At 46.1% G+C, this 22,756-nt stretch overlaps 1 protein-coding gene across 3 annotated transcripts; it reads left to right on the top strand.

Annotated features, from left to right (window-relative positions):
* Positions 1 to 261: 261 nt before the first annotated feature.
* Positions 262 to 21,808, top strand: VAPB (VAMP associated protein B and C). 3 transcript variants are annotated; one of them, XM_024750332.1, is made up of 5 exons: positions 262 to 417; positions 12,256 to 12,359; positions 15,919 to 15,999; positions 17,940 to 18,116; positions 20,366 to 21,808. In XM_024750332.1, the coding sequence occupies exons 2-5, from the start codon at positions 12,258 to 12,260 to the stop codon at positions 20,522 to 20,524; spliced, it is 519 nt and encodes a 172-aa protein (XP_024606100.1). In that variant the 5' UTR covers positions 262 to 417; positions 12,256 to 12,257; the 3' UTR covers positions 20,525 to 21,808. The 3 variants fall into 3 exon arrangements, with proteins under 3 accessions (XP_024606100.1, XP_024606101.1, XP_024606099.1); XM_024750333.1 differs by having other exon boundaries at positions 303 to 354; XM_024750331.1 differs by lacking the exon at positions 262 to 417 and adding an exon at positions 7,986 to 8,494.
* The last annotated feature ends 948 nt before the right edge of the window (positions 21,809 to 22,756 follow it).

Here is a 22,756-nt window from a genome sequence, read left to right as displayed (position 1 = left end):
CAACCATGCATCTGTGAGGTGTCACGGAGACACTGTGTGCTAGAACACTCACTAGGCCAGGTGCCTGGTGGCGTGGTGAGAACCTGGTGCACGTTAGCTGTTACTGTAAGTGCGTCAGCCTCAGCTGGTCTCTCCCGTCCATCATAATGAGATGGTTTTGGATTAACCACATTTGCACATCCCTCCTGACCCCAGACCATAAATCAGTCTTTCTTCTAAACGATCCTCCTGAGATCCCCAATCAATCTCTGTCTCATTCCACAGGTCCCTTCACCGACGTTGTCACCACCAACCTAAAGCTTGGCAACCCGACAGACCGAAATGTGTGTTTTAAAGTGAAGACCACGGCACCACGTAGGTACTGCGTGAGGCCCAACAGTGGGATCATTGATGCAGGGGCCTCTATTAATGTATCTGGTAAGTTCTGAGAATGAAGGCCAACAGGGTGGGCTAAAAAGGCCCCCTAGCAGTAGTGGGATCTCTTAAAGCTTGTATGTGCAGTACAGCAAAATAATATGGTCGTTTTCTCCCCCACAAGCCCCCGCCCTCTGATTAAAAAGCTCTGTGGGTCCCACTCACCTCTTGTTCTTCCATAATTAAAGTCTCTTTAGTTTAACGCTTACAGCCTTCGTGCCTCAATAGTTAGAGCAAAATTAAAGTGGTAACTTCAGACTTGGCTTCAGAATGAGTTTGTTTTTCACTCCCTTGAAATTAAATCTGCCCTTTGGCAGTAAATAAAAAAGGGCTAAACAAACTTAATTTTCCTTTGTGGGAGAAAGCTAAATGGAGTTATTTTCTTATTTAAGCTAAATGATTTCTGACATTAAGCTCATGTCATTTCCAGTGATTGGTAACTGCACTTTACTGATTGTGAAAGGGTAAGGGAGATGAAGGCTGAGGAAATTGGAATATATTCAAGGGGGCAAGTTCTGTGCATGTCTGATGGGTTTTTTCCCCCTCCTGTCTGAGAGGGCATATATTTTCCAAAGTCCAAATTTTGAAAAGATGCTGGTAGAGTACCCAAATTGAGAATTGGATTTCAGAATTAAGGAGATGTAAGTGATGGGTTTGAGTTTAAATGTATTTTTAGAAATGGAATAAACTTTTAGCTCATTAGAACTTCTGGATCCAACAGTGCTTTTTGTATTTGTGGAGGAGCTGTGGGGGAGTGTGTGTTAATCCTTTAAGTATCAGGAGACTGTCACAGAAGGTTCTGCATCATTAGAAACTACTACTCATTTGAAATGGGTACCTGGCTGGCTTTTTTCATGACAGATTTTGATTGTGATACATTGGGCTATTCATTTGACACCTAAAAGAAAATGACTCACCTCTTTGGAAAGATACAAGGTGTTTCATTATCTGATCATTTCTGCAAACTCTTGTTCCCTACATCCATTGGTCTCTCTCATTATGGTGCGCTCACACCAGCTGTCCCCTTGTGTGTTTGTCCCTGAGGCTGCAAGACCTGATTTGGACTCTCACATCGGGTTATTATCCAGGAGAAATCAGGAGGGTGGCAGCCAGCATTTACTGAGGGTCTCCTCTGTGCTGGGCCTGCACACATGTCATCATGACATTTCTGTTACCTGCCCTGTGCAGAATGCACTGTTACCCCCATCGTACTAAGAAGGGGGCCAGTGACAGAGCGAAGGTGTGGACCATCTTGATTGGCTCTGATGCCCAGACGCTCCGAACTGCAGCATGCTGGTAAAGGAAGGGGCCCAGGGTGTTGGCATTTCGGTGTTCCTTGGATCCAGAGGGTTTCAGTTTTTCCATTGAAATCAAGGGCAGCTGGTATCTTTAATTCCCTTTTTAAAATTGACTTCTTTACCTCTTGATTTCCTTGCCCATGTCAAATTTGAGTAAGGTTGTCAGTAGGTGAGACTTAGATGTTTTCACAGTAGACATGGGGCAGCAACATCGTTTTCTGAATAGTCTCAACAGGCAGTTGTACAGTGTAGGTGTGCTTTCCAATACGAGGTATAAGCGTGTGTGAGTGTATGTGTATCTCTTTCGGAAAGATTCACCCCTCCCCCATCAGAGGAATGTTTTTTAAAGTAATAACGAACCCTGGGCATTTGTTTTGATTTATGTCTGCCTCCTTAAGGAAGACCAAGATTTTGTGGTTGTGGCCTTCCTTTTGCAGATGAGAAGGTAAGGTTCAGAGAGTGGGCGTGAATACCTACAGGCACATGGGTGATTAGTGGCCGAGCTAGTATTTGAAGCCAGGTGTCTGTCCTGATCTAGTGGCTCTTTGGTGACACTGAACTGCCTCAACAGTGTTAGGGGATGGCCCCACTTACAAATGAATGTAAAACAAAATACCTTGGCTCTCAAAATGTCATGTACTTGGGGAAAAAAGCCACTGAATAACAGGATGTCCACGTGTCTGCAGACCTTCCTCCTAACGAGACAAGATTATGTTTACACATGAGAAAGGCCTCCTTTGTTTTTATTTGGTGTGTATCGGTCTCAGTGCTTGGGGTGCACCTGGGTGAAGCCAGATTTTGTTGCATTTTCGGGACAGCCTCATCAGCCGGCAGAGACCAGCCTCCACTTGCTGGAGTTTTCCGTGCTGAGGGGCCGCTGTATCATTTATTAGACGTTCATGTCTTGGGGTAAAAGCACTGCGCTTTTCTGAGGGTCCTGTTAAAATGCAGCCACGTGATGGCATCTGGGTGAGGACGTGGGGTTCCCGGGTTCCTGCGGGTGAGAGAGACTGTCCTCAGGAGAAGGAGGCGCCCGGCGGCCGGGCAGCGCAGAGGGCTCGGAGGCCGGCCTTCCCTTCCCGCGCGCACGAGCGCGCGGCTGAGCTGGGCTGCACCCGCTCTACTCAGAGGGCGTTAGAGCTGGGCTTCGGAAACCTGAACCGGGAAGCCCAACCCTGCTGTTTAGCCTGTCGGCTGACCTGTGCCAATACTCTGAGCACCCTAGGTTCCAGTTTTCTCATTTGTGAGGTGGAGAGAATGGTATCCGCCTCACAGAGTATTTACCAATGCTGAAGGATTTTAACGGGAAGCGTGGTACGAGAGTGGGATTGCATTTTTCTTCCACTAGCTTTGACCAAAACTGGCTAGTTTCTGTTGAAGGTGGATCGTACATATTTGAATTGCCTTTTTAGAAATAAATCAATCCTATACATTTTACTCATTTATGAAATCTTTCTAATTTAAGAAGAAATTTTTGTTTTTCTTCTTTCTATAATATGCATTTGTTTTATAGTGAAAAGTCACTAGTAAATTTTCAAATACAATCTATGAAAAGGAGGTCATCAAATCAACTGAAAATACTACCAGCATTGCCCTGCCTACCACACAGAATGTCACAGCATACCTGAAAAGGACGTGACTAGTACGTTATTTTTTTCCCATCTCTGAAAACCCTTGGGATGTGCTAGCTGACAGGAAAGGTTATAAATCATTCTTTGAGAGAGGGGGGCAAGGAGGAAGGGAAAGAGGAGGAGGGGGATGGTATCCACCCATGGAGCTGGCAACACAGACTGAGGTCTGAGGGCACACAGATCAGGGTTTTGATGGGGGATTGAGACTTTCTAGCTGTCAGATGTCTTTCAGACACACCCTGTGAAACTCTTCTCAGCTGTCAGCTTAATCTGATATTCGCAGGACCTTACATTACGCATCAAAAGTCCAGACGCTGACCTGTCATGTCTTTTCTTCAGAAGATGGCACATCACTCATTGGGTCCTTAAAAAAAAAAAACAACTCTTGTATAAACTCAGGTGGTAAAGTTACAGTTGGAAACAGGTACAACCTAAACTTCTTGTGTCGGTAGGTGAAAACATGTGGACTTTGCAAAGGAGTGTTTGGGGATCCGGTCACTCGGGTCTCTGACTCCTTTTCTTTGTCCTTTAGATAGGTGCTCCTTGCATCTCTTTCTGACAGCCCCTTCTGGGATCTGTGCCTGTTGGATGAGGCAGGCAGTAGGTGGGAGGGTGCTGGGTGCTTTGTGTTTGCATTAATTGTCCCAGAATGCCATGGTTTTGGCCCCTTGCCCCTTGATACGCACCATCTGCTAGAGACGGTTTTGAATTATTCAAATCTGGACCTCAGCAAAATAGGCACACTTAAATGGAGATTGGAGAAGAGGAGATTGGATTTTTTCCTCTAGAGATTTTAAATGCAAGGAAAATAGAACTTTTTGAATTAATGAATTGTTTGACGCAGTGGGGGGTCTCCATTTGTTCTAGCTTTACAAAATTAAATCTGTTTTCTGAACTGTCTGGTGGGAACATATTTTTAAGGTAGATAATTTCTGAAAATGTCTGTGGTAAGCTGTTAGTGGTTGTGGATTTTTTTGTTTTAATACTGCAGTTTAATAATGAGGGGGTTTTCCATTAATATTCCAAACCATGTTTGCCAGCGGATACAGCAGGTGAAGTGGTAGAATTATGGGCCCATCAAAAATACTTACGCTTCCTGTAATATGATATTAAGTTTAATATTTTTATAGCCTTCACTGAATTCTAATTTCACTGAAGTAGCAAGCACGCTTCCATTTGCAGTTCAATTATGCATATTGGTTGCCTTTGTACCAAGGAAATTAGAAATGCAAACTATCTGTTTGGTGGGGGGTGGCGTTGGAAAGAGTCATTAAAGATACCAATATGTAGGCACAGATACACTTTACTAAGTGTACCCTGGGAATTGAAAATGAATTAAAGACAAACCAACACAAATCTTCTAGTGTCTGAATCTGTGTTTTAAATTAAAATTCAGAGAATTAGGGAGCAGTGTTTATTCCTGACATATAGCCCTTTTCAGCACTTATTTCAGTCACATTTAAAGCATAAAGTTCTTCCAGTAAAATCCCGAGGACAGAGAATGAATATCAGCAGCTCTTCTTGGATGGGAACATTGGTCAAGTAACGTAATTGGGTAGTACTGCGATTGACAATTAATCCTTTTAAGATTTTGCTGACTCAGTTTAAAGGAGCCGCTTGCTTGCCCTGGACCAGCCAACCTTGGGTTGCAGCTCTTAGGTGATTAGCGTCCGGAGTGTAAGTGCCCTGCCCTTAGAGAAAGAAGTCAGGGATTCATCCGTCACGTGCTGATAGTGGGAGCTAAATTTGGAGGTTTTGGCATCTTAACAGCCTCATTCTTCTTCGATGGATCGTTTGCTTTGGAAGTCTCTGATAAACAGAACCTTTTCATAAGTGGTTTTCACGAACCAGCTTTATGACTCTCAGATGAGAACAACTCACATTCATACTTAAAAGATGTCTTTAATCTTTTTCACCAGATGAGATTCTGGTTTTTTAAAAAAGGGGGAAATTACCAACAGTGATTAAGCTTCATCGTGCCTTTAAAGATTTGTTTAAAGTTTACTGTAGGGACTTCCCTTGGTGGCGCAGTGGTTGGGAGGCTGCCTGCCAGTGCGGGGGACCCGGTTTCGAGCCCTGGTCCGGGGGGATCCCACATGCCGCGGAGCCGCTGGGCCCGTGCACCACAGCTACTGAAGCCCGTGCGCCGTTAACTACTGAGGCCCGCGCGCCTGGAGCCCATGCTCCGCGGCAGGGGAGGCCACTGCAGTGGGCGGCCCACGCACCACAATGGGGGGTACCCCCCACTCGCCACAACTTGAGGGGGCCCGCGTGCAGCAACGAAGACCCAACACAGCCAAAACTAAATAAGTAAATAAATGTATAAAAAAAAAGTTTACTGTAATATTGAAGTTTCTTAAGGAGAATCCTGTTTCACTTTTTATGAGTGTAACACAATTTCCTTATTTTTTACATTTTTCAAAGATGATGATCAAGAGGACTTTATCCAAGTACATTCAGTACAGCTCACTTAGCTGAAGTACATTCAGTACAGCTCACTGCAGCGTGGCCGAGGAGCAAAAACCAGGCGTGGCTTCGGAGCAGCCAAAAGTAATGTTCCTTTCACTGGTTACAGCACCTTTTGCACATTCTACACTTAGGCTCCCTAGTCTTGACTCTCCTGTTTATACTCTTACCTTAGACTCTCTGTTAACCCTGTTCTGATGTCCAGCCCATCACAGGCCAGAGTGAAGGGCAAGGGCTGCGAGCGGTGGCCACAGTGAAGGCCTGGACAGGAACACCGCAGAGAACAAGTACGGGAAGGTAACAGCAGGGATCCGGGATTGCCGGAGCCTCAGGGCACACCGTTCTCCCTGTGCAGTGGGTCAGTCCCGAGGGACCTTGCTTGTGGGTCGTATTAAGGTGGCATGTAATGGATGTTGATAATCAGAACACGAGAGTACTCAGGGACGGCTGTGTGGTATTCCAGTATAAAGTGTTAATGGAGATAGGAAAGTCTGTTGGAGCTTTGAAAAAAGATGTGCATTTTAAAAGATATTTATAAAAAAGAGTGAGTCAGCCATGTTCTTCGGCCAGTGACTGCATATTGCACACCTCATTTTCCAGTGATACTGGGGTACATTTGCCCTGTAAACGCTGCACAGATAAATCAGTGAGACTCTGAGGGGTCTGCTATCTAAGACGGGCTGTACTGAACTGGAAACTCCTGTAGAGAGCACAAAGACAACTCAGTGTCAGCCAGTTTATAAATAGATAAAATTAATTATTTACCTTCTAGACTCTTAGTTCCATCCATGGGTCCCTGAGTAGACAGAGGTCCAGGAAAGTAGTCATGTTTCCAACATTCTGAGCATCCTGAAGGAAATAATACATTTACTCACGGTAAGGCACCCAGTCTCACTAAAACGTCCGCTTCGCTCTAGGCTAGAACTCTGTCCCCTCATTGTGGAATACTGGCTACCATAAGCTGATGACAGAGTGCTGGTGTGTCTCTGATTAGTTTCAAAAAAGTGGAGCAGTGACTTCATTATGACATTGTAAATGCAGCTTAGTAGAGAACAGTCTTTTGACAGAGGCATGAAAGCAAAGACAGAGAGTGCGAGAGCACAGTGGTGATGAGAGGATTGGAAACCACTGTCTTAAACCACGAGATGAAGAGTGAGTGGCTCTGGGAAGTGGGGCAGAAGAGAAGACAGCTGGTTGAGGATTAAAGAGGGTTTCCTCTCTCTGTGCTGCCCAGGGAGATTTCTGGGGGGAGCATGATTCCAGAGGGCTTTGAACGTTGGAAGGGAAGAGGAGGCACACTCCTCAGCCAGTGGGAAGCCGCAGGTTAGTTCCCAGAACGTGAGGTAGCAAAGCGTGAAGTCCTGGTCTCAGCTTAATTGGGTAGAAAAGGCGAACATGTGGGGAGAACTCTGTATCAGTAGTGTCCGCTGATAGAATAAGATCCCCAGTAAGACGAGAGTGTGAAATAGCATTCCAGTAGGAGCTGCAGCGTGAGGAGGTGTCGTGCAGCACGTGTTCTCCAGGTAGGGTGCCTGGACTGGCGGCAGCAGCTGGGAACAGGTTAGAAATACGTGGAATCAGAAACTGGAGGTGGGACCCTGCCACCTGTGTTTTGACAAGCACTCCAGGTGGGTCTGATGCACCCTGAAGCTGGAGACCCCCTCATGACAGAGTCAGACTAGTGGCAGGTTCAGAGTCAGATGAAGCCCGGGGAGGTGTGACATACTGAGATGTGAGTAGGGCAGGGGGACCGAGAGGGATGTGCCAGCCTCCTAGGCCCAACGTGATAAGAGGAGACTTGGGTAACGACAGGAGAATACCTGCGTGCGGGGGTGTGGCCAGCACCATATGCACACCTGTTGGACCAGCAGGGAAGCCTGTTGTTGGATCATATCAGTAAACTGAGAGAACCAGGCTGTGGACTTGAATTGATTGTTTTTTTACTTGGGAAATAGGCTTTTTTTTTTGTAGCAGGTTTCTGGTCCGAGGAATTTCGTGATGGTGAGTAGGGTGTTTAGGGGGAGATTAAATTTGTAGTGTTTTCGGGCTCTGCAGGGCAGCTTGTCTGAGAGAGAGACCAGGAGGAGGCGGGGAGATCTAGCTGGAGAGGCTTAGGTGTTGGGGGGTGGGGCTGAGCTGAGATTGTGGTCATGTGAACAAGGAGAGGGACATTTTAAAAATAAAATTCTGAGATTAAAAAAATAATAAAGCGTGTGTCGAGGTGCTTGTTAGACTTTTATTCATCGGCTCTGTTGCCATTATTACGATGCAGGTGAAGATGATCTGTGACCTGCTCGCTCAGGTTCTCATAAGCTTTTATGCTGCATTTAATCAAGTCATTTCTCCGAGGGTGGTGTGTGTGTGTGTGTGTGTGCGCGCGCGTGTGTGTGTGTGTGTGTGTGTGAGTGAAGCGGCATATATTCTGCATTTCTTCTGAAGAAAGTCTGATCTTATTGATCCAGTGTTTTATGACCATGAAGGCAAACGCCTTCTTTTCCACCTACTGCTCTAGGTGGAAGGAGAGTTGCTGCGGAAGTTCACCAGCGGCCACCATTTTCACTCAGCTTAAAGTTTTCACCTTGCCAGTCTCACCAGTGCATCGGGCATCTGCGTTTCAGTTTCATGAGTCCCAGCCTTTGCAGAAGGGGTATTTGACCTGCCGCCTCTGCTGTCTCCAGTGCTCCTGTAAGGTGATTTGTTACCACCAGTACCCGCTTCTTTATGTGCTTACATTCTTGTTGAGCCTCGAGGTCTAAATGTCAGTTACATCCTCTTGAGGGTCTTCTAGCTCTGCACTGTGGCGACCTGGCAGGCAGCCTGCTCTAGGCCTGGAGTTGGACTGATGCCACCTTCAAGGTCCGAGGGTGGCAGGGGGGTCTCAGACAGCGCCCTTCTCCAGAGGTGGAGCAAGAGGTTGCAGGGTGGTTTGTTTAGCAGAGCACGGGGAACCCCAGTCCCCTCCCTGTAAGGGACACGTGCGCGTGCACGTGTGCCTCTGTCTCCTCCCGAGGCCTGGGTACATACGGGACTCAAGACTTGGTTTGTGTGAGGTTGCTTTCTGTTTCAAACTGCACATTCTCCCAAGAAGGGGACGACACAAGGCCACCAGTGCCTTCACTTGAGTTATTAAAAGAGCATTTTCCTCCTGGAGGGGCCTGCGAGGCAGCTTGATGGAGAATGACGGTGGTCAGACCTTTTGGTCTCAGGGCCTCTTTACACTCTTAGAAATCAAAGACCAAAAGAGCTTTCTTTGATTTGTGGGTTGTATCAATATTTATCGTATTGCAAATTAAACTGAGAAATTTAAAAAGTATTCTTTAATAACAACTTTAATAAATACAGTTATATGCAAACAGTAACATTTTTAGTGGAAAATAACTTTTCAAAAAAAGTATGGCTTTATTCAATATGTTTTGCAAATCTCCTTGATTTCTGGCTAAATAAAGAGAAGACAGGCTGGATTCTCTCAATTGCTTTTGCATTTCAGTCTGTTATAATGTGTTGTTTTGGTGAATATATATGAAGTAAAACCACCTTTACCACAGATATGTATTGGAAAAGGAAAGGGTATTTTTAATAGCCTTTTCAGATAATTATAGACATTATTCTTTGATACTGTATCAAAACTTGACAAGTGACACTTCCTTAAAGTTTAATACAGTGTGGAATCTGACACCCTGTCAGTGAACCGTTGGAACTTTGTTTCACTAAAATGCATTGGTTTCTCTTACACTTGATGGCTTTGGTAATATTATGCTAGCTGAGTTATACAGATCTTCCAACTGTTGACATCTCATTATACAGTATCAAAAAAGTACATTCGTTACTATTCCCACTGATCTCATTGGAAAAGTCCTTAAATCTTCAGGAAACTGCGAAGCTCTTGGTGGCCGAAGGAGGTTTTCCAATATTCTAACTTTTGTTTGAATGCCTGGTTTTTGTCACCGGCAACAACTATAAGTTGTTTTCCTTAAAGTGACAGGCTCACTTCATTCATTTTTCAGGAAAATATCTGCTGTATACCCAGGTGTGAATAACCATAGTTTTTCTGTCGGTTGTTCTTTCAAGTAAAAGGTTCCATGAGAAAGCGTCCAGTTGAGCTCACAACCCAAACAGTTGCGCAGGTGCTTTTCCCAAGGCAGCAGAAATGCTTGATGTGTACTTGTCATTTCATCGTACAGAGTGCTGAGATGCATCGTCAAGGGTTGGACTTTAGTAAAGTCTGCCCTCGGGCACTAGCAGTTTCACCCACCGTTGGTTTTGTGCCGATCACCACTTCGAATGTCAGTGCAGTGGGAAAAGCATGTGACATGGAACGTCTTGGTATTATGAGCAGTTTTGATTTTATGGACCGCCTGAGGGGTGGGTCTCGGGGTCTGGGAGTGACACTTCGAGAACCTGTGGTGTGGAAGTTGGACTGTGGACACAAAGCCAATGTGGAGCTCTGGTTCCATCAGTTAATACGCTGTCCATGGGACCCCAGGGAGGCCACTTAGCCTTTCCAAGCCCTGTCTTCTCATCTAGAACATAAAGACATGGCCATCTTTATGATTGTTGTGAGGACTGATGGGAGAACTAAGGAAAATATTCCTTCTTTGGTGCCTAGTCTGTACTAGGCCCTAGTAAAAGTTATTTTCCTTTTTTGGGACATTGCGAAGGCACTGGGGATGGGAGTGTGGGGCGAGGTAGAGAGAAAAAGGAAGGGTCAGTTTGCTTTAGAACGTGCCTGCAACCCAAGCCCTTCTTTCTGGCTTACACCTCCTGGAGGAAGGGGGAGAAGAGTGGAAAGGGAACAGCAGGCCTTCCTGGGGCTCTTTATGTGGGGTTGTCTTAGGGTCTCTGGACCCATCCATTCTCTGTGTGTGATCCAGTGTCACTGGAGCTAAAGAGCCAACTTCTCTGAAAATTAACCGTGTCTTCTGATTGTTCTCATCTCCTGGGCATTGGGCTCGTTACAGATAAGACGGAGGGGGGGTGTTTGTATTTCTCTTCCTCATCATGGGTGGTCCTGTAAGATACGTGATGGTGGGTCTGCGGTGCGTGCAGGATGTGACCCCGTCGCGAATTGGAGTGTCCATTGTGGCTGAAGGGGTGCTGACTGCACGTGGCTCCTGGTCGAAGTTTTGCTGCTTCCCAGCACAGTGACCTTGAGCAGGTCCCTTCACTTTGTCGAGTCCCTTCACTTTGTTGAGTCCCTTCACGCTTCCTTTATAAGCTAGGGCTTAGGGTAGGTGCCCTGCATCTGCTGCAGGGGGTGGTTGATTGTGAGGCTTTAAGCACCTGGGAAGTTCTAAGTGGTGTTCAAGGGCAAGAGAACACTGACGAGTGCCCAGCAGCAGAGGTGCTGGTGGAGAAGGACAGGACCTGCACTGTCAGAGGACAGAGAGCCAGCCCCTCATGGTGGCCACGAGCACTGGCTTTCCAGTCAGACCACCTGCGTTGGAGTGTCCACTCCTCCACGGTGTGACCTTGGGCAGGTTAGCCAACCTTTCTGCACTTCAGTTTTTTCATCTGAAAACAGCCATCAAAATAACTTCCACAACATTACCTGCCTTTGAGGTAAGGATAAAGCTGAAGTGCAGAGCTGAGCTTCTGGCCCAAGGGAGACGCTCAGTCCCGGGGAGCTCTTATCAAGGTCAGGGCTACAGCGGGCTTTTCCTGTGTATGGAAAAGTTAGTTTTCAGGGAACTTAGTGAGATGTGTGGTTTAGTCAAAGGCTTGTAGCAAAACCTGTATTTGAAAGCAGCTGTCATTTAATGGGGTAGGGTGGTAGGTCCTAGGGCAGCCATTCAGAACGGGACGGCGCCTCGCTCAGCGCAGTGGGTGTGCTCAGTCAAGGGAGCCCTTATGTGAGACTCCCCTAGCTGCTTAGGGAGAAAAAGGGTGTAAGCTGGTGGTGTCTTCTCCATGCCCTGAGGGTGCTGGTTCTGAAAATTCTCTAACATTCTTGGCAAAATTGCATTTGAAGCATTACTTTGATGACCTTGACGTGGGAAATAGGACAGAGAGAAGCTAAAACAGTTCCTTAGATGTCTTGGATTACTCTGTTTTAGTTCCTGAAGAGATCATTCGCATGTATCTTCTTGAGCAAAACAGGTACAGGTGTTTCTACCTGGTTGACCTGGATGTAAGGCCCGTAGCAGATGTTTGGTCAGGTGTGCCCTAGCGGCAGACCAGTGGGCTGGGAATCAGAAGACCTGGGTCCTGAGCCCCAGTCCTGGCTCTGCCACTACCTGCAGGTGGACCTTGGGGAAGTCCCTTCAGTTTCCTGGACCTCAGGTTTGGGGCCTGGTCATCCTGACCTGCTCGCTTCACCTGGGGCTTCTGAAGGCTCAGATAGAGAGTTCTGGTAAACTGCTTTACAACCAAACTACAAGTAATTAACGTAACAAATGGCTGCTGGTAACCAAGCTCTGACCCTCCTAATGAAATATTTTCTTTCTCAGTGATGTTACAGCCTTTCGATTATGATCCCAATGAGAAAAGTAAACACAAGTTTATGGTTCAGTCTATGTTTGCTCCAACTGACACTTCTGATATGGAGGCAGTAGTAAGTACTGAATGCTTCTTATTTTTTTCAGTAATTAAAAGAAATGATTAGGTGCAGATTTGCGGGTGCATGCATTTCAAAATGTGTCAAAATTGATTTTAAAGGGGAATGGTGCCTTCAAGGAGGTTTGTGCTTTGACTGCCTTTATGGTTTTTCTAAAACTTTGATTTTAACATTTCATGTAACTTTTTAGAACACTCTTCTTTTCTGACTTTTATATCTGGTTGCCTTCAGCAGCTCCTTCTTCTGGTGGATTGTGTCTTGAATGGTCTGAGGATTCTCTCCCTTCACCCCCCTCCCATTCCCCCCACAGAAAAGGACAGTTTTCACTATAGAGAACCTTCCTACCACATCTTCCCCATCTTCCAGAACCCAGAGGGATGGGAGAGAGTTGAAAACTAAATATCCTTCAACCCTTTAGGCATTTTTTTTTTCATGCTTGGTTCTGGTAAGCATGATTCTGGGTTTTTTGTTTTTGTTGTTTTTTTTTCCCCAAGTTTCCTTCATTTTTTTCTTTTCCCCTGCTTAAATACATGTTTAACTCTGTCTCTTAATTTTGGTAAAAATAAGATGACTTCATTTTCATAAAATAAATAATTGATACATTACAGTTGGCCCTTCATTTCTGTGGGTTCTGCATCTGTGGATATGGGCCAGCGGTCCTAGCATTTTATGTGAGGGACTTGAGATTTTGGTAGCCGTGGGGGCGGGGCCCTGCAATCAATCCCTCGTATTGATTTTTCTAGAAGAAGACTATAATGGTAGTTCTTCCCCAAGGTTTCCCTTGAATAAATCGGCAGGCATCCTGGTGCTGTGAGTGTGTATCACGATACACGGATAAACCTTAAAAGAATCCACAGCACCAGTGAGGACAGACGGTGTAGCCCTCACAGTTTGGGAAAGGAGGGCAGGACTGCCGCAACGTTTTCACCGCTTTGCGGTTCGCCAACTGAAACTAAGAGACTGAAGTCATCCGAGGAATGGCTGCAAATTTGAGTTAGCTGGGACGTACGCTGTACCGCTGCTTCTCTTTCACAGCTGTACACTGGGCGCTGCTTTCACGCACAGCCCACCTTCGTGTCCCCGTGTCACCGCACAGCGGCTGCTTTTCATCTCGGAAAAGCATAACCGACCACCTTCACGCATGTCTAACTTCTGGGTAGGAAATGAAGGGTAAGCTAGATATTTGGGGGTTTCAGAGAGATCAGGGAGAGTAGGCTTCCTTTAAGATTCCTTCGAGGAGGAATGACTGTTGAGACATTCACTACTTTTATTTCCTGGAACATGATGTGTCACTTCATGTTACTTTGTGTGATCAAGGAAATGTATGGCAAATGCAGAATGTGGAATATCCAAGAATATATTCTGTTTGGCTTCCGCTGCATGGCTTGGTGAGAAGAGCATGGGCTTGGGTGCCTTGGGTGTGAAGCTGAGTTCTGCCTCTTACTAACATTGTGGCCTTGGGCGATGTTCATTAACTCTCTTGAGGGTTTGGTCACGTGTAAAATGGGGATGAAAACCTAGCTCACGTGGCTGTGGTGGGATTAAATGTGCTGTGTATGTAGAACTTGGCATAGCGTCTGGCATCTGGCAGCTGTCTGAGCACTCTTACAGGCCAGGCACTCTATGTACAATAAAGGTGAATTTTGCTTCCATGATAACTTTTATAACAGTTAAACATTTTTTATATGAAATGTACATTGTTGGAAATTTTGGCAATATACAAATGAGCAAAAATAAAACTAAGGGACCTGTAATTTGTTTATACTAAACCCAACCACTGTTAATGAGAGCCCTGTGCTCTTTCTTTACTTTAAAATATTTTTCTTCATATTGTGATGTACAGAAAGTTGAAAAAATAGTAGTGCCTGCTCATCTAACCTTTACTAAGGTGCACCGTTTAACATTTTGCCACGTTTGCTTCGTTGCTGTCATAAACTTCCTTTTTTGCTGAACTACTTGACTGTAAGACACAGACTTCATGACCCTTCACCACCTAACTGCTTCAGACAAGGCCAGTCTCTTACGTAGCCACAGTCCCATTGTCACAGCTAAGAAGCTTAACATTAATTCCGTAATGTTTGATAGAGAAACTCATACCCGTAGTCACCATTTTCCAGTTGTTCCAAAAATGGCCTTTAGTTTTTCTTCTCCTAGAGCACCCTCACCCTTTTTACAGTCCAGGCCAGTTGACTTGCAGAATGTCCCACATTCTGGATTTGTCCAATTATTTCCTCATGATTAAATTCAGGTTAAATGTTTTTGTTTTCTTTTTTTTTATTTTGGCAAGAACATTCCCTAGGTGGTGTCATGTGTGATGCATCATATCAGAAGGCATTTAATGCCGTGTTGTCCCTCTTTTGGTGACACTCAGTTTGATTACTTGGTTAACATGGTACATGCCAACTCTCCCCAGTGTCAAAGCACATTTCCCCCTTGTGGTTAATAGGTAATCTGTGATACTCAGAGTGATCAGATACTTGGAGACCACATGAACATCCTGCTTGCCGGCGAGCAGTCTTTCACTTGGTGATTTTTGGCGCCCAGAGATGATCCTTGCCCGATGTTCTTTTGACACACGCACGCAGGCACACGTACGCTCTGTGTGTGTGTGTGCGCGCGTGCGGGCGTGCAGAGGAACAGACTTAAAATATTGCTTGTAGTTTCTTCACTTAACATCCTGCGAATTTTCCCCATGCGATTAAACACTCCTCAGTATCCCTTGAATGGCATGCTGTTCCATTGACTGTACCTGCCATGGTTTATTTGGTGGTTCCCTATTGTTCAACACAAAGATGATTTCCCATTTTTGGCTCTTGGTACTGTGTTGCTCTCGCTGCCTCCTGCATGGTTCTGGGGTGAGGGTGGGGGAGTTCGTTCCTTTTTCTGTATTGCAGCCTTCCTGCTATGCTGGTCTGTAATGATCAGAACACCTGGGATTCCTGTCCTCCACTGCCAAGAGGAGGAGGAGTAAGCCAGAAGTGCATCGTCCCAGGACATGGATTTAGTCAGGAAGATGTTACTACCAGCACACCGAGGCAGTGGGGGTCAGCCCAGACAGCGGCGATCACAGGGAGTGGCCTGCCAGTTCTTGTGCCCTGTTGGTAGTTGGCAGTGTTCTAAAACCACTCCCAGATAGCGCAGGCTTACTCTCTCTTAAGAAGGACGTGCCCTGCGAAGTAAGTTGTGTTTTCTTAAGGAGAGCCCAGATGTCCTTAGGCCATCCAGTTGCAGTTTAGAAGATTCCTCTTGGGTCAGCGGTGGTCTTCTCTGTCCCGTGTGCTTCCCGCAGACTGGCGACAGGAGGAGCGCTGGTGGGCTCTGAGGGGTCCGGCAGCAAGACTGGGGTCTGTGAAGAAGAGTATATATTCAGGAGAGCTAGTGCGTTTAATCTTGTCATGTTAAAAGTATTGAAATCTCAGCAGACTTAAGTGCTTTATTTGATATACGTCAGGGCTTTCTCATTAAGAGTATTTTTCTGAAATTGTCAGTTATAGGAAGAAAATTATTCTTCCAGCAGCTTTATAATATCCTGATTATTAAATTTAAATTGTTTTAGTGGAAGGAGGCAAAACCGGAAGACCTTATGGATTCAAAACTTAGATGTGTGTTTGAATTGCCAGCAGAAAATGATAAACCAGTAAGTATGTTTCTAGTTAACGGTAATTGACGTTGCAAGCTGATGCTTATTTGCATACCGTCTCCCGCAAAACCAAGGTTTAAGTTGGCAAATTATTTTCCTTCTTCTGATGTATGAGGAAAAAAATAAGCCGAAGTTAACAAGTAAGTGGGCCTTCATGACATCTGCCTTTGAGAGACTTGCAGAAAGACAGCTAATTGAAACATTTTTTCCCTTCGAAAAGTGCAGCCTGTTGAAATGTCATAAATTCCGAAGAGCTTCTGTGACTTGGCAAAGTTATAGGTTGCTATTTAACGGTGGGTAAGACCAAAACGGAATAATTTGCCGTTTATCGTGGTGCTTGGTGGACAGGTGGCGGTGAGCTCTGAGGTTCTGTTGTTTTGCAGAGTGCCGCCTGTAGGCTTCCCCGTCTACACTTTCCCTCAGCACCACCTCTCTACCCCTTGAACCCCACCCACCTCTTCAGTGAAAATATGCTTTTAGATTAGGATTTCTCAACCTCAGCACTATTAACACTTGGGCTGGATAATTCTTTGCCGTGGGGGCAGTCCTGTGCCTTGGAGGATGTGTAGCGGTATCCTTGACCTCTGCCCACTAGGTACCAGTAGCACCCCCTAGTTGTGACAACCAAAAATGTCTCTGGATATTGCCAAATGTGCCTTTGCTGGGGCAGAATGATTCCCTGTTGAGAATCGCCCCCTTTGCTTTCCGAGCGGGTGAGGGCAAGGAGCGACTTCCTCCAGGCTGTCAGCTCTCTTTTCTCTGTGTGAAACCCAAGAGATAAGCCTGTGTTGGCCCTGGCTTGTGACCGGTTGGAGAGAGAAGATTGTATCAGTAATGCTAATGTGGACCTCCCTTCAACCTAGTCAAAAAACTTATAATAAATTGTATTAAAAACACAGTTTAAAACACATGTAGAACATTCAACCACCCTGGCTGTTAACAGCTGGAGGTGGGAAATAGAAATGCTCACCTTCTCAACATTATCCATAGCCGTCTCCAGGAATGCTGATGCTTTGTGTCAAAACCACGTAGCATTTTCTTTCTGCTCAATAATTGACCACTATCGTTATCCTGTTGGTTTGAATGGCACTGGTCTTTTTTTCTTTTTTTCCTTCCCATTCCCATTCCAGTCCTGGGAAGGTTAGTTGTGGACGCTGTGAGATCTGTATTCTGGCCCTAGCTCTGTGCTAGGTGATTAGCTCTGTAAGCTGGGGCCTTGCCTTTCAGGGCCTCACCCTTCTCACTTGGGAGAGACGAAGGGTAGAGCTCCTAGTTTTCAGTTTGCTGCATGGAACCCCCAGGGCAACGATCCCCAGTTATTTTATTTTCCCGACACACCTGAGTGCTTCCGTGCCCTCCCCCCACTTACTGATCCGTCCCCGGCCGGCCTCCAGAGTGTGTCACAGCGCAGTCTTGGCCGAGGAGATGGAGGAGTGTGGCGCTTCCCCAGACCGAAATATTGTAGACGACACTGAGTTTACTGCACCTCCGTTCCATCTTCATGAAATAAGTCGCCCTCTGTGTTACGTCCCCGCTGGCCTTCTTCCGAGACCCCCACTCAGCCAGCCCTGGGGGTGTTCAGACCTTCGTGGTGACAGGGATTTGTGGATGATAATTCCTAAGCTTGCACCATTACAGTGTGCTAATTTCTGCACGGCAGGAATTTGATAGTGCAGTATGCACGGCCCCTTCTCTCTTTCTTTGAAGTGTTAGTCTCAGCCGAACTTCATTATTTGCCCTCGTCCATAATTTCTGGAGCGCACTTGCTGTAGATTATTAAGACACTGGATAAAGTGATCCATATTAAACGTAAATGTGACATTTTACAGTGTGGATGAAACGCTACCACGTGTGGTGTTTGCTGAGAACTACTTTGCATTAAAAAGTCCATTATTACATAGTTGGTGACACTTGGGCTTTCATTTATTTCTGAACAGCATGATGTAGAAATAAATAAAATTATATCCACAACTGCATCAAAGACAGAAACACCAACAGTGTCTAAAGCTCTGAGTTCTTCTTTGGATGACACTGAAGTTAAGAAGGTGATGGAAGAATGTAAGCGGCTGCAGAGTGAAGTTCAGAGGCTGCGGGAAGAGAACAAGCAGTTCAAGGTAACAGCGTTTTATTTTCTGATCATCTGCAGGCAGCAGGGGCTTTTTCGCTGTGATCTTGGGTGGGGAAGCTGACGGACCCCTGAATTTGTGGAGTTGTTTTATATTTGCACAATATAAACTCTTGTCACCTCGTATAAAAGCAACAAACAAACAATCCATTAGTGTAAATTGAAATTCAGTTCTGAGACTAAAAATAAAACAGCAGTGGTTATCTTGAATTCACATGTTCAAACCCCACTCCATCCCCACTGGATGAGAATCTTTTTTAAGTGGGTAAATACTGACCTGTATTCTGTTTTAACACAGGCATGATTCTGTTTCATGAGGATCCTAAATAGGTCTAGGCAGTAGGGTCTCATCCTGCCCTTAACGCGGTGAGGAGACTGGAGATGGGAAGCTGTCGCCGTACATGGGTGGAAATTACAGGGAACCAGAGTCTCCAGCTTGTGGCCACTGACCCGGCGGTTGGCATTGGAGGGAAGCAGGTGCACTTCGCTTGGTCTTGGAGGCCTGCGGTGTTGTGGAAATGACCAGCCAAACTTGGGCTCGCTGTGAATCTTTTTTAGTCACGGCGGCTCCCAGGCCTCTGTTCGCAAAACCCCTTTAAGGCCCCTTCCAGTGTTAAAAGTATGTCTGTTTCATACGCAGTATTAAAGAGAGCATTTCTGAACGTCTGATCATAGGGTCTTTCGTTGCAGCTTAAATCTCGAGGCCGATCTGTTCTCTGCATCGTGATCATGTCCCCCAACCACACGATAGGCTTTTTCACTCGTTCACTGCGTAGCACCAGGTACACGTCATAAATTCGTGGCAGTTGACTTTTCCTTCTCTTATTCTAGCAAGGTAGTAGATACAGGAGGGCTGACAGAGTTTAGGAAATGGCATCATCTTCTTTCTTGGCAGTAATCTTGATTTGACTTCTTTTAGTAAGGAGTAAATTATGAAGCTGACATGCTACTTTTTGGCTAAAAATCTAAGATACGCCTGGAGGTTCTCCTTGAATGTATTGCTCTTCAGAAACAGACTTCTGTGCCATTTAAAGTGATAAATAGGTAGAAGTAGCTTCTATATAAACCCAATAAAATAAATGCTGTATTGCTGTGCCCATTTTTTTTTTTTTAAAGTTAATCGAATAGCACCAGTCATTTATCACTGTGCAGTCGTTTTGGCCATGCCCCGTGAGCACAGTGTCTTTTAAAATGTTATCAGACGAATCTTGACATTAGAAGATTCTTTATCTTGCCAAACACTGATTTCTTGTTTTGTGTTGTTTCATCCTGTCATTTGGCCAGCACATTTCCTAAGGTCCTACCTTGTACCCCGCTCTGTGGATACAGACACGGGCAGTCCCTGCCCTTAAGATAAGCTCCCTGTTAACCAGGGTAGCCAGGGAGGCCCCGACACGAATACTGATAACGAGTGTGATGAGCGGTGCCACCGAGATGGCCATGAGTGTCACGGAAAGTCTGCTCGATGGGTTGGATGCCTCTTGTCTTCAAGACCTGCTAGGCACTTGGTGAATGTGAATGGACTGAAGGAGAAGAAGAGAAAGTGCAGCTGCTGTGTGGGCGTCAGGGATGAGTCGAGGGGTAACTAGCCGGGGTAGGAAAACCTTGGTGTGCGCCCCGTTTGGGGACGTGGAGAAAGCAAAAGTTTCTGTTCGTACAGGTCTGTGTGTGCGGGGGAGAATGGCCAAGTTATCTTCACGTGTATGACAAAGAGAGTCATTTCTCTGGTGGGAATTCCATGCGTTAAGTAGGAAATACTTGAGATGCATGTATCAAGCTCATTTTACTATTACACACATCACAGTTTTGATCCAGCAGTCTGCCTGTAACTCATCAGATATCAACTATATACAGAGCTCTACCTTTGAAAGCTTCCAGGTCCCCCACTTGGTCGTTTCTTGTGATTCTTTTCTCTGAAGAGTTTTTTTCTGTAAATCATGGGGAACCAGGGAGTCCCCTGCTTAGATGTGTGGTATAAAAAGGTACCCAGCAGCATTGTGTAGGATGGATGGGAGAAAAGAGGGGCTCCTGGCAGTATTTTTGTGGTGGCCTCAAGCCAGCCTCTTCTTCTGTGTAGGCTTGTTTCTCCATTTGCAAAACGAGGAGGTTGGACCTCATCGTGTGATGGAGTCTGGGCATCACCGCCCCCCCCGCCCCCCGCCGCGTCCCCCAAGCTGTACAGTTGACTGCTGCTCTGGTGCCTTGGACTGTCTTTGAAACGTGTGTTTGCTCCCGTAGGAAGAAGATGGACTTCGGATGAGGAAGGCAGCGCAGAGCAACAGCCCCGTTCCCGTGTTAGCTGCGGCTGGGAAGGAGGAGGGCCTCAGCACCCGGCTACTCGCGCTGGTGGTCTTGTTCTTTATCGTCGGTGTAATCATAGGGAAGATCGCCTTGTAGAGGCAGCAGGCAAAGGATGGTAAATTGGATTGATGGCTCCGCCATATCATGGGATTTAAATGTATCATAACCGCGTGTAAAAAGAAGTTAATGTATGATGACATCTCACAGGTCTTGCCTTTAAATTACCCCTCCCTGCGCGTGTGTGCTGCCGCACACATGCACACACACATAGAACATAAAATAACAATCTTCTAGAAAGTTTAACACGCATAGTAAGTGATCGGGGGAAAGAATGATCCTTATTAATGACAAGGGAAACCATGATTAAATGAGACTGGCATGTCGGACATGTCATTTTAAACACGTGTAGCCTTGGTCCATGTTGCTAGTCACCTCTCTTCCAACACGACACTCTTCCTTGCCTGTTGGTGCTGGCGCTCGGGGAGCTGGAGCCCAGCGCGGTGGAGAGCGCTTCCCCCCCAAGGCGTCCTCCCCGCACCGCTCGCTCCCCCCGGGCTGCTCCTCCATGTCTGCCCCTGCCGTCAGTTCCCTGGGACTGATGGACAGAGTCTGAGGCCGAGAAGAACGGCGCTGTGGCAGCATCGGCTATGCTGGGAGGTGTGTGTTGCCCGAGTGACCCAATACTCTGGAAATAGAAGTCAGTGAAGGCTTTGTTCTCTTAAAGGGACCAAGCTAGATAACCATTGGTTCATGTCATGAGATTGAATTGTTATTCAGAGATGTTTAATGCATATTTAACTTATTTAATGTATTTCATCTCATGTTTTCTTGTCACAAGATTATAATTAACTCTGTGGCCTAAAATCACCTGTGCTACCTAACTCTGCTGGGTGAAGCTGGCATTGCTGCTGGAGGTTCTGGGCTGTACACACACGTGGAGGTGCGGCTCATTGGAACGTTGGAAAACAGCTGCCGAGAAGTGGTTTTCTGTGCAAATAAATGACGACTCTCATAGGGAGGGAAGTGCTCGGTAGTGGCAGTCAGCTCTAGGTGACGCTTTCTGTGGGGAAGGGTAGCAGATCTCTGTACTGTTCTTTCCTTCTCCACTCCTCAGCCTCCACTCATGCTTCGGCACACGTGCCCCAGCGTGGCCCTAGCTGGGGATCAGGGCGTGTGAGTCGGGCAGCAGAGGGGAGAGCAGAGGAGAAACCGGCTCGGTGGGGTTGGGAGGGGGTGGGAGAGAAACGTCAGATGATCCGTCAAGTAGTGACTGAGAGCTTGTGAATTAACTTTATGCCATAAAAGACCAATCCGATTCTGTTTGACTATGTAGCATCTTTAAAAGAAAAAAAAAATTAAAATAAAGCCCCCAAATTAAGAGTTCTTTTGTCATTTTGTCACTTGTGCTAAATGGCGGGGGGAGGGAGACATTATTTTTATCATTGTTATTTTGTCATTGGAAGGTTGATTTAAAAATGAACCCTGTCGATGAGAAATAACATGTTTACTGTACATCCTGAGAACTCGCGGTAAATGTTGAATAGACCTCGTTCTCGACCACACACCCATGGCGTGAAGCTTTGGAAGGCCGGCTGCCCGGTTATAAATTAGTCTCCAGTCTCTATTCCGTGTGGACCCAGGTACTTAGGAAAAGGAGTGAGAAGACTGAGCTGGGAAGCATGTGCTTCCTGCTGTTTTCTCCAAGTGGAGTAAAACTATCTGAGTGTAGGAGTTGCAACGAATTACTCTTCATGTGGCTTCTAATACCTCATGACGTTGAAAGGAGAGTGATTTGGGGGGGGGGGGGCCTCAAATAGTGCCTGGGGATGCAGTACAGTCCCATTCCTCTAGAGCAGGAGTTGGTAAACATTTTCTTAAAGGATGTTGCCGTGTGTGCCATTAAAACTTTATTCACGAGAACAGCTGCTGGGATTTGGCCCGTGAGACTGGAGTTTGCTGGCGCCTGTAGTCGAGTGACCAAGTTCTCAAAAAGAATACCTGGGACACTTGTGTTTTAGGTCTTTGGAAGTGACTAAGTGTTTTGTGTGCATCTAGAAGGAATTCAGCTTCTCCAAGGATGGTGGCATTTTGTGTGTAGCTAAAAATCAAAATCTAAAATCCAAAGTTGTCTCTTAAAACTAATCACCCTGTGAAACCTCTTTCTGTTTTAGGGGCCAGGACTTGGTGAGCACCTGTGGAGCTTTTTGACTGAGAGGAAAAAGGGAACATCTCCCCCCCGCCCCAGGGAGAGGAGGAGGGTGGTGACGGGCAGAGCAGACACCATGCCAGTGACCCTGGTCAGTGAAGTGTGTGTCAGGGAGGAGAACG

Source organism: Neophocaena asiaeorientalis, unplaced genomic scaffold, assembly GCF_003031525.2.
Source record: "Neophocaena asiaeorientalis asiaeorientalis breed wild unplaced genomic scaffold, Neophocaena_asiaeorientalis_V1.1 scaffold606, whole genome shotgun sequence".
Classification (NCBI taxonomy): domain Eukaryota; kingdom Metazoa; phylum Chordata; class Mammalia; order Artiodactyla; family Phocoenidae; genus Neophocaena; species Neophocaena asiaeorientalis.
This window is presented reverse-complemented; position numbering and strand designations above follow the sequence as displayed.